The 9640-nt window shown below is 67.2% G+C and overlaps 2 protein-coding genes across 7 annotated transcripts; one reads left to right on the top strand and one right to left on the bottom strand.

The window, feature by feature from the left end:
- Positions 1–1108: 1108 nt before the first annotated feature.
- CUTA (cutA divalent cation tolerance homolog) lies at positions 1109–2820 on the top strand. 3 transcript variants are annotated; one of them, XM_039365964.1, is made up of 6 exons: positions 1109–1255; positions 1552–1739; positions 1842–1901; positions 2013–2058; positions 2441–2556; positions 2644–2820. In XM_039365964.1, the coding sequence occupies exons 2-6, from the start codon at positions 1582–1584 to the stop codon at positions 2744–2746; spliced, it is 483 nt and encodes a 160-aa protein (XP_039221898.1). In that variant the 5' UTR covers positions 1109–1255; positions 1552–1581; the 3' UTR covers positions 2747–2820. The 3 variants fall into 3 exon arrangements, with proteins under 3 accessions (XP_039221898.1, XP_039221896.1, XP_039221897.1); XM_039365962.1 differs by lacking the exon at positions 1109–1255 and adding an exon at positions 1280–1448; XM_039365963.1 differs by lacking the exon at positions 1109–1255 and adding an exon at positions 1288–1448 and having other exon boundaries at positions 2507–2556.
- Positions 2821–2975: 155 nt separating this feature from the next.
- Positions 2976–9596, bottom strand: PHF1 (PHD finger protein 1). 4 transcript variants are annotated; one of them, XM_039365946.1, is made up of 14 exons: positions 9096–9596; positions 8902–8983; positions 8700–8795; positions 8520–8605; positions 8143–8291; positions 7840–7935; positions 7680–7748; positions 6859–6982; positions 6120–6187; positions 5328–5447; positions 5053–5239; positions 4866–4972; positions 4719–4778; positions 2976–3659 (listed from the first exon to the last, which is right to left on the bottom strand). In XM_039365946.1, exons 1-14 carry the CDS (start codon positions 9300–9302, stop codon positions 3359–3361), a joined length of 1752 nt encoding a protein of 583 aa, XP_039221880.1. In that variant the 5' UTR covers positions 9303–9596; the 3' UTR covers positions 2976–3358. The 4 variants fall into 4 exon arrangements, 3 of the variants coding, with proteins under 3 accessions (XP_039221880.1, XP_039221879.1, XP_039221881.1); XM_039365945.1 differs by having other exon boundaries at positions 2976–3662; positions 9096–9590; XM_039365947.1 differs by having other exon boundaries at positions 2976–3662; positions 5053–5197; positions 9096–9588.
- Between the last annotated feature and the right edge of the window lie 44 nt (positions 9597–9640).

The following is a 9640-nucleotide window of genomic DNA, read 5'->3' as shown; positions in this document are numbered from 1 at the left end:
AAGTGGAAGCCACCTCACAGGGTTGTTGTGGGAAAAATAAGAGGAGGAAGATGTGTTGCATATGTTCACTGGTTTATTTGTAAAAATAATAGATAAATAATAAAACCCACAGTAAAACCACGGACACAGCCTAGCTAAAACAATCTAAAACAGGGGTCTTCCAACTTGGCCCTTTGTGGACTTCAACTCCCAGAATTCCTCAGCCAGGCACGTGTTCCTAGCTGAGGAATTCTGGGAGTTGAAGTCCACAAGTCATCAAAGGGCCATGTTGGAAGACCCCTGATCTAAAATGACAGAGACCCAGTTGCGACCCCAAAAGAAAATTGCTCTAGGAATGGGGGGGCGCACAAGCCCTCCTAGGAGACCCCCTCCCCACAGGGGGGTTCAAGCCAGCCTCCACCAGCCGCTCCCGAGCACAGAAGGGAAGCAGGAGGTCTGGTGAGGACAAGGGTCCCTGGCCCAGAAGGGGCGGTTGGGGGTGGGGTGGGAGAGGCCTTATTACTCCTAGAAGTTGCTGGGGGGGGGCAAGGAGATGGGGACGCCTCCCCAATCCTGTTTCGAGAGCATCAGCATTGGGCACCCCTCCACCAGCCACACTTTTGGAGGGAGGGCAGGTGCGGAAGCCCCCACCCTATCCCAGAGGGGAGCCTGGGAAACGGGGAAACCCGGGGGGGGGGCTCCCCTGTTCTCCCTCTGTCCCTTACAGACCCATCCCCACGAGACACCCCTTCCGTGGCATCGATGGAAACGACCCACGAGCCGAGCTGCCCACCAGCTGCGTCAGAAGGGCCAGTCTATGGGGGGGGGTTGATTCAGCCCCCCCCCCCGGAGACCCCCAAACGCGGCTCCTCCTTTCGCAGCCTTCGGGGCAGCCGCTCCAGCGGAGGGATTCGCTGCGGGGGGGGGGAGACTGGGCACCAGGGCAGCCTCGGACCCCTCGGGGGGGTTAGGGGGATACCTGGGGGTCCTTTGCCCCCCCAACCCAGCCCCGGAGAAGCAGTGGGCGGGGGGGCACTGAGCTGATTGGGGGGGGGGCTTCCTCCCACAAGCCAGGCAACTGTCCAACCGGGACAGCGCCAGGATCCAGCCACCCACCAATCGCCGCCGGGGCTGATGCGGGGCACGAGGAGAGGGGGCGCACGGAAGGAGGCAGGTTGGCGCCCCCTCCCCTGGCTGCACTTCCGCCTGACGTATCAACCTCGTGGCCGGGGGGCGGGGCACCGTCAGGTCGTGCGGCGGACGCGACAGGAAGCAGGTAGCGGAGCCTCCTCCTCCTCCTCCTCAGCCCCGGACGGGCCAGCTCGGGGATTTACCCCCCCCCCGGCGTCGGCGTGGGAGAGGCGGGCGTGGGTTCGGGGGGGGGTGTCACGTCGGGTGGGGGGGCGAGCTCCATGCTGGGCCAGCAGGGCGCCCCCTGCCGGTTGCAGATGCCCGCGGGCGCCTTCGGGGTAAGCGCCGCCCCGTGTGTGCTTGTGGGGGGGCGGTGGGGGGGTGCTGCCGCGGTCCGAAGGGTCCCCCCCATCGCCCCCCCCGTCTCTGCTTCCCCCGCAGGTGGCGGCGGCGGCGCTGCTCCTGCTGCTGATGCTCCCGGCGCTGCAGCGGTTCTCCGGGCGCCTTTTCTCCGCCTCCTCCTCTTCCTCCATGGCGGCCGAGCCTCCTCTTCCTCCCGCGGCGGGCGGCGGCGTCTCGGCCGCCTTCGTCACCTGCCCCAATGAGACGGTGGCCAAGGACCTCGCCAGGTGGGCGGGGGGCGTCGGACGGGGGGGGAGCGGGAGGGGGGGTCTCCGCGGGAGGGGGGGCGCGGCCGGTTGCTGAGCGCCTCCCCCGGCCGGTCTCCGCAGGGCCCTGGTGGAGCAGCGGCTGGCGGCCTGCGTGAACGTCCTGCCCGGCGTCACCTCCATGTGAGTCTCCCGGGGCGGGGAGGGAGGGAGGGAGGGGGCAGGTGCTCGGAGGGGAGGGGGGCGGCGGCAGCGGCGTCCCGGGCTCAGCCTCCCCCCCCCCGCCTCTTGCAGCTACCGGTGGAAGGGCGCCGTCGAGGAAGACGCGGAGGTGCTACTGGTGAGCGGGGCGCCGCGGGGGGGGGCTTTCCTGGGGGGCGCCTCCTCCACCCGCCTCCCACCCCCCCACTCTTGCGGGGTGGCTGCTCGAGGGAGGGGAACCAGCCTTGCGCCTCCCCCCAGCGTTGCGATCGGCTGCAACCCTTGGAGGCCTCCCTCAAGCCTTGCGGGCGGGGGAGGGTTGTGGAAGGTGCCCCCTTTGCCCTTGTGCCCCCCTCCCCACAACTTGGTGGATCCATGTCCTGAACTCTCTAAACGGACTGGATCCCTCACCCACCGGAAGGGGGGGGCTTGAACCCCGACCCCAAGCATGCCAGGCTGTTTCACAGGGCACCAGCAGGCCAAGGTATTGAGGAGGGGTCTTCCCTCCCCCCTCTGGCCAGCCTCACACAGAGCCCTGCCTGCAGAGCTGGGGGTCCCTCAACGTTACTCTTCCCCCCCCCCGCCAGATGATCAAAACACGCAGCTCCCGGGTCTCAGCGCTGGCAGAATATGTCCGGTAAGGCAGACCCCCCCCTTTACCTTGGCAGTTGATGGGGGGGTCAACAGCATTCTACATCACCCCCCCCGTCCCTTTGCCTTGCAGGTCGGTACACCCCTATGAAGTGGCCGAGGTGATCGCCCTCCCCATCCAGCAGGGAAACCCCCCGTACTTGCGGTGGGTGGAAGAGGCCGTGCCCCCCGAGTGAGGGGGGCCCTTGAGCAGTCTGTCTCCCCAATAAAGCCCCACCCAGGCCTGAGGGGGAGGCCCAGGCCGCGAGGCTCTCGCTTCTGTCTGTATTTGTCTGGGGGGGGGCTCCTCACGTCCTGGGCGTTGTGTGGGACAGGGGGGCTGGCTGGCTAGGGCCAGATCCCCCCCAGGTAGCTGCGGTCCCGTGTCTGGGGCCCCACCCTGGAAGAAACTGCGGCAGCCGAGTCTTAATGAAGCTCTTTATTCAGCCTCTGGCTGTGAACAGGAAGGGGGGGGGAACAGCAGCATCTTGAACAAAGTCAGCAGTGTGGGGGGGGAGGCAGGCAGCCCCCCCCAGGAAGCCACGTCCTGCTCCTCTTGGGGGGTCTCCCTAAAAACTTTACTCAGAAACAGTACAAAAATAAATGAACTCAGCCTTTGCTCTGGAGGGGTCGAACAAGGTGGGCCGGCGGGCATGGGGGCGGGAGGGGGCGAGTGCAGGAGGCTAGGCGGTGGGGTCCTCCGGCCAGGGTCCCATTCCCAGGTCCCCCTGCTGCCCTTCCTTCTGCGGGAGTCGGGAGGGGGGCTCGTGGCTCCAGGCGGGGGAGGGCTGGCACTCAGCCCCTCCGGCCTAGAACATGCCCCGCCCATCCCACTCCACCAGGTACTGGACAGTGCCGTCCGTGGTGATGCGACGGGCCAGGATGCGGACGGCCTCACCCCGCGCCAGCCGGCCCATCACCCCGAAGTAGCTGGTGCTGGCTGGGGCGCAGAGGGAGGGGGGCACGGTGGGGGGCAGGGGAGGGGGCGTAGCTTGGCGTTTGAGGGGAGGCGCTGGGCAGGGCAGGAAGGCGGGGGCAGGGCGCTCCGGGCTCTGCTGCTCTGCGGCGGGCGTGGCTGCCACGCCGAGGTCAAGGGGGGGCTCACCGCTTCTGCTGCAAGAGAAGAAGGGCTGCTTAGTGCCGGCCCCTCCCCCAGGCCAAGAACCCCCCTGCCACCGAGGGCCAGTGGTGTGGCCCGACGGGCAGAGACGGGCAGTGGTGTGGCCCCTGACGGGCAGAGATCCCCCCCTTGGAGGTTTCCCAGCCTGGAAGAGAGGGAGAATGGCAGGGGAGGGTCTGGCTGATCTCTGATCTACCTCGGAGCCCCGGCAGCCGTTGGGGTCCGTCCCGTCCGGAACACGGGTGACCCAGCTCCACAGCCATCCTGTGACAGCTTCAGTGCCTGTGTGGCATTGCCAGGACTGGCGCAAGTGGTGGTGGGTACCCCAGCTGCTTTGGGGGATCTTCCTGCCCAGATGGACTTGGGGAAGACGCCCGTGGAAGAGACCACCAGCACGCCGGGCAGTTCTGGCCTGTCTGACTTCCGGAATGGGTGTGCCCCCCCCCCAACAGCTCCATGTGGTGCTTCTGCAGAAGCACCGACCCTGGGGAGGGTCACCTAGCCGGCTCAGCCCAGGGACCCTTTGCGGGCTTCTCCAGAGAGGAAGCCAGTGTGAGGATTGGGCCCCTCGTGAAGGGGGCCAAAGCCTCGGGCCATGCACCGCTGGGAAAAGTTCTTCTGCACCCCCCTTGATGCACATGGGGGGCACAGAAGCTCCAGTGGGTTGCCCACACACACTTGACCCATTGGGGCTCCTGCCCAGCCTGGTAGCTTCCCTCAATGGGGGGGGTCTTTGCCCACCGTCCCTGCGATGCCAGCCGATCTCAGCCCTTGGGAACAGAGGCCAACAGCCGGCCATCTGTCAGACCAGCCCACAAAGACTCATGTGGGGGGGTCGCCTGAGTGGGGAGGGGGCCCTGCCAATCCGTCTGCCGCCACGGCAGCAGGGGCCCCGACACCCATCGGAGAGCCTCATGTCAAAGCAAGAATACTCAATATTAGCACCAGCCATGGGAGGTGCCAGAGGGCCCCCTCCCCCAGCGGAATCCGATGCCTGGTGCCAGAGGGACACTGGGGAGCCCCAGGTCGCTCTGTGCCGCCCCGCTCACCTCAAGGTCCCTGCAGTGTTGGCCGAGGGATGGAAGGAGGCGAACATCCGGATCGGGGTGCTGTGGGGGGGGGGAGAGCAGAGCGTCAAGAGGGAGCCAGCCTGGTGAAGGCCGCCCGCCCTCTGCGCCCCCTGAACCCAGCCTCACCTGTCCTGGCAACGGGCGTCCGTGCGGCGGAAGTTGTAGCTGCTGCAGGCGCCGCCGTAGCCGCCGTAGCTCTGGTTAGGGCTGGCCGGGGGGCTCTGTGCCAGCTCCTGCGAGAAAGGAGGGGACCATGAGGGGCAGCCGGGGGCCAGCACGGACCCCCGTCCTCACGCCCCCCCCCTCCGCTTACCTGAGTGAGGGCCCTGCCCAGCCGCTCCCTCTCCCTGGCACTGCGCTGCTCCGTGCTGGAGGCTGCCCCCGGGGCCCTCGGGCGACGGCGCCCGTCTCTCCTGGGCTGCGGTCCCGGCCCACGCCTGCCCTGCCCTGAAAGCAAGCTGTAAGGGCCCCTCCTTATCTGTGCAGCATGGAGGGGGGGGCTGGGGGGGAGGAGGTGGGGGGTGGGCAGCTTCTCTCCCCAGGCCCAGGGGAGGCGGTGGGGCAGAAGGGGGGCTCCTGCCTGCTCACCTGCTCTCGGAGAGGAGGAAGGGCCTGGGGGTCTCTGGGGCTTGGGGGGCAGGGGGCGGGACTCGCAGATGCAGCCCAAATAGCCCTTTGCGCTTCTTGATTTCCTTCCCGGAGATGAACCTGTGGGGCAGAGGAGAGAAGGGTTAGGCCACCATCGGGGCTGCAGCCCAAATGCTGCGGGTGAGACCCCCCCACGCCCCCATTCCGTCAGTGACACGCTTTGATTGACGGGCCACAGTGCAGTGAATGAGAACTAGATCCAGGCGCTCTCTGAGCCTGAACGGGGGGGGGGGCAGCTTTATACCTGAGGGGTTGGAAGCCCACCACTCGCCCTCACCCACCACCCTCTGGGCCCCCTTCACCGAAACACCCTTATTCTCTGCATTCACCCCGCTTGGTTACTGAACCGGCCCAACCTCAGGCACCCACAGGGCCCTGAAACTCCCCATAACTGTTTCTCTTACCCCCCCCCCATAAATTTATGGCAGATCAAACAGGACCAGGTGCAGAAGTGGAGTAATTTGCACAAAGCTAGGAAACGGGTTTCCCATTTTGGGGGCTCAAATTGCAGAGCAAAACCTCGGTGAAAACAAACATTCCTGCCCCCCCCAAAAGAGTAGCTCCCTCAGGATGCTGTGCGAATGGGGGGGGGCTTCATCTGAGCTGGGAGGGTCAACCCTGTTGGGGAGCAACTGTCCCTGTTGGGAGGAGGAGGAGGGGATCAAACAGGGAATTAGCCTGGAGTCTACACAGACATGAGATCCGGGTTGCCAACAGCCGAGCGAGGCCTACCTGTCCTTGTGGCCGGTCAGGGCACTCAGCAGCTGATTGTAGCGTTCCCCTTTGGGCGTCTCGGACAGCTGCAGCAGGGGCCAAGGAGGACAAAGACAATAAGCCACAGCCCTGCTCAACCGCCGACGCGAAACGCAGCCTTCCCCCCAAAAAACGGAGCCGTTGCGAGGCCGAAGAAAAGAGTTTAGCCAAGGGGCCCTGTAAGATGATGCCCCCCAGGCTGGCCTTCCCCCCTCCCAGGGTAGACGCCTTGCTCAACCAACGGGAAGACCTCGGTCAACCTCGGCCGTGAAGGCTAAGCTCATCCCTGACCTGGCTGAGGTCCCCAGGGTGGGTATACGGCACATATGGAATCCATGCTCCCAAAGGAGTGGCCGCTGGGATCAAAGGTCACCGGGGACCAAAGGGGGGGCTTATATCATGAAGGCCCACTGCCCAGCAGGCTGTCAGTTGCCTCTGGCACCACTGAGGTTTTCCGCAGGGAAAAAGCACCGAGCCAGGGACGTAATTTGGGGCAGGGGTAGCTAGCAGCACCCATATTGCTTCTCAGCAAACCCCCCCCCCTATTTAGTTCCTCGCATAACGCCCATGAGCACGCAGGAAGTCGCTGCCCCCGTTTCTTCAGAAGGGTCAGGAGCCAGGAAGTGATCTGCTGCGTGTCCACCCCAGCACGACGCAAACAGGAAGCCGAGGGATCCCCCCCCCTTTGTGTCCCCCCCAGGCCAGACCCTGCTCTGACCTCTCCCAGCAGGAGGCTGTCCCAGTTCTCGCTGGCGAAAGGCAGAATTTCTCGCTCAAAATCAAAATATTTCTTCTTGCAGCAGATGCTGAGGTGGTAGAGGATCAGGTGGGCCACGTCCACCCTGCAAGGCGCAAACACCAGCCTGAGAGACGCCCACCAGGCCGGGCCAAGCCCACAGCGGCACCAGCAGCCCCGGCAAGGAGCTGAAGGCTGGCGGGGCCGGCCTTTGCCCTCTGCGACCCCCCCCCCCGAGGAATCCACCCCCCTGGGGTCAGGGTCTGGCCTCAGCCTGCCATAGCTCCATTTATCCCCCAAGGCCAGAGACCGGATGCCCTGATAGGGCACCCCCAAACTGGCTGCCTCCGTCAGGCCCCAAAGCAGGAAATAGCAGCCACAGCCATCGGGAACATGGCGCCCTCTGCTGGCCGGGGAGGAAAAGAGCTGCCATCAGCCTGTGGCCCCGGAGCCCGAAAAACTGAGCCCGGCACAGACAACCTTTGACCGCAAACGAGGCCACTGAAAGGCTCAGCCAGAGGGGCAGCCCCTGGGGAGCGTCTACATGAGCACAAGCCCCAGAGCCCCCCAGGACAAACCCAGGAATGCCCCCGATCCAGGCCTCACCTTGGACGGAGGCACAGCAGCCACCCACACCGGGGTTGGGGACCTTTTGAGGGACATTTAGAGACCCCACCTCTTTTGCTTTTGGGGGGTTTCCCTGCATCCCCAGGCCAGGTGGGAGCCCGGCACGCTGCAGTGGAGAGGGCCGGGGGGCTCCCCTGCCCTCACCTCCCAGCCAGTCACCCCTGCCCCAGACTCACCAACGCAAGGGCAGGCGCTGAATGCTCTCGGGCCCCCCAGTGCAGACGCAGCACTCAAAGATGTAGAACCTGCCCGGGATGCAAGAGGTCAGCGGTGCCTGTGGTTGCCCCCCCCCACTGCGCCCCCTCCCCCCAGGCCTCTTGGGTTGGGGGGGCTCACCTGTCCCCGTAGAGGAGGGGCTTGCTCAGACACTGGGTGCAAGCCTCGTGGAACCACTGCCCACAGGGGCTGCACTGCAGCATTTTCAGGTTCCACCTGGGCCGGCAGGAGGGAAGGAAGGAGGGGGGGTCAGACTACGGCACGTGGGGGGGCTCGCCTCCCCCCCAGCCCCCAGCTCAGGGCGCTCCCCCATCCAAGTTCCGCTGACCCTTCCTGGGTCGCCCAGGACCCCCACTCCTCTTTCCAGGTAGGGCAGCCATCCTGCCCCTGCCGCCCCCCCCCCGAAGCCAGGCACGCACTCACTCGCCGGGGCCCCCGCAGTAGCAGTAGCACTGCTGCCGGTTGGTGAGGTGCTCGGCGTCCCACTCGAGCGACTTCAGCTGGTAGGGCAGCACCAGCTTCATGCCCAGCATGGCCTTGGCGTAGGGCCCCTTCTTCAGGGCCCCCCCGCGCTGCAGGGCGAGAGAGGAGAGCAGGGCAGACCTGGGGGGCAGGCGGGGGGGGGAGAGGGAGAAGAAGCAGGACCTCCCCCCAAGAGAGAGCAGGAGCACCTGGGGCGGCACGTCAGCCCCCCCCTCTGTGCCAGGAAGCAGGAAGACCCCCGACGCCGGCCGGCAGGGCCAAGGGGAGACGTTGCTTTGGGGGGGCCGAGAGGACCCGGCTGGCCCCCCCCCCCTCACCTTGGTGGCTATGGCGAAGACACACTGCCGGCAGGTCCAGGCGGCCTCGCTGAGCACGCGAGGCAGGTGGCATTCCTGGTGGTAGGCTGCAGGGGGGCACCCGAGCGGTTAAAGGGGGGCCTGAAGGAGGCACAGACCCCCCCACTGCTGCTCCCTCCCCCACCGGGGGGGGGGACTCACCGTGACTGCATTTCTCGCACCTGACCAGGCGGTTCTCAGGCCCAGAGGCCTCCGAGTGGCAGACGCAGCAGGTGGGCTCCTGGCCTGGGACCGCCGCTGCGGAGGGAGAGGGGTCAGCGGGCGCCAGGGAGGGGCTGGGGGGCGGTCAGCCCTCCCCCCTCCCCGGCCAGCGGAGGCAGCCCCTTCTCTTAGCAGCACCAACCCGGGTTAATGTCCTTCCACAGGACCAGGAACTGCGAGTCGTCCTCGAACTGCACCAGGCACACCTGCCGGAGGGCGTCCACCTGCGGGAGGGGGGCGGGGGAGCGGCGGGGTCAGCGGGCTCCGGCCGGGCCGGGGGCGCCTACTCCTCCTCCTCCCTCCCCTCCCGGGCCGCGGAGGGGGGGCGCCGCCCACCTTCTTGATGGTGCCCAGGTAGAGCAGCCCGTCGGTCCAGCGCGCCAGCACGTCCTGCCCTTCCCAGAAGCGGGGCCATCCGGCGGCGGCGCTGCCCGACGGGGCGGCGGGCCGGGCCGGGCGCTTCCCGGGGCCGGAGGTCAGGCGGGCGCTGCTGCTGCTGCTGCGGGTGCCGCGCGGGAGGGCGGCGGGGGGCTCGCTCGCCATCGCATCGCCCCCTCCGACGGGCAGGCCTGCGGGGGGGCAGAGCCGGGCAGGGCCCGGAGGGGCAAGGGAGGGGAGAGGGGAGGGCGGCGGGGGAGCCCCGAGGGTCGCAGGGGGAGCCGCCCGCTCGCCCGCTGGGTCCGGAGGGCTGTGGCGGGAGGCCCGCGCGTGTGACGCAGAAGCCGCCGGAGCCCCGGAGCGCCTTTCCGCGACCTTCGGGCCGGCCGGGCGAGGCGTCGGGGAGACCCCGCGGGGGAGGGGCTGCTTCTTTGCGGGCGGGGGGCGCGGGGGTCGCCCGGGCTGCACCGGTGGGGCTGCTGGCTGAGCTGCGCGAAAACGCC

The sequence above is a fragment of the Crotalus tigris genome, unplaced genomic scaffold, assembly GCF_016545835.1.
Source record: "Crotalus tigris isolate CLP2741 ecotype Arizona unplaced genomic scaffold, ASM1654583v1 scf7180000020216.623372, whole genome shotgun sequence".
Classification (NCBI taxonomy): Eukaryota; Metazoa; Chordata; class Lepidosauria; order Squamata; family Viperidae; genus Crotalus; species Crotalus tigris.
Note: the sequence above shows the minus strand (reverse complement) of the source record. Positions and strands in the feature narration are given on the sequence as shown.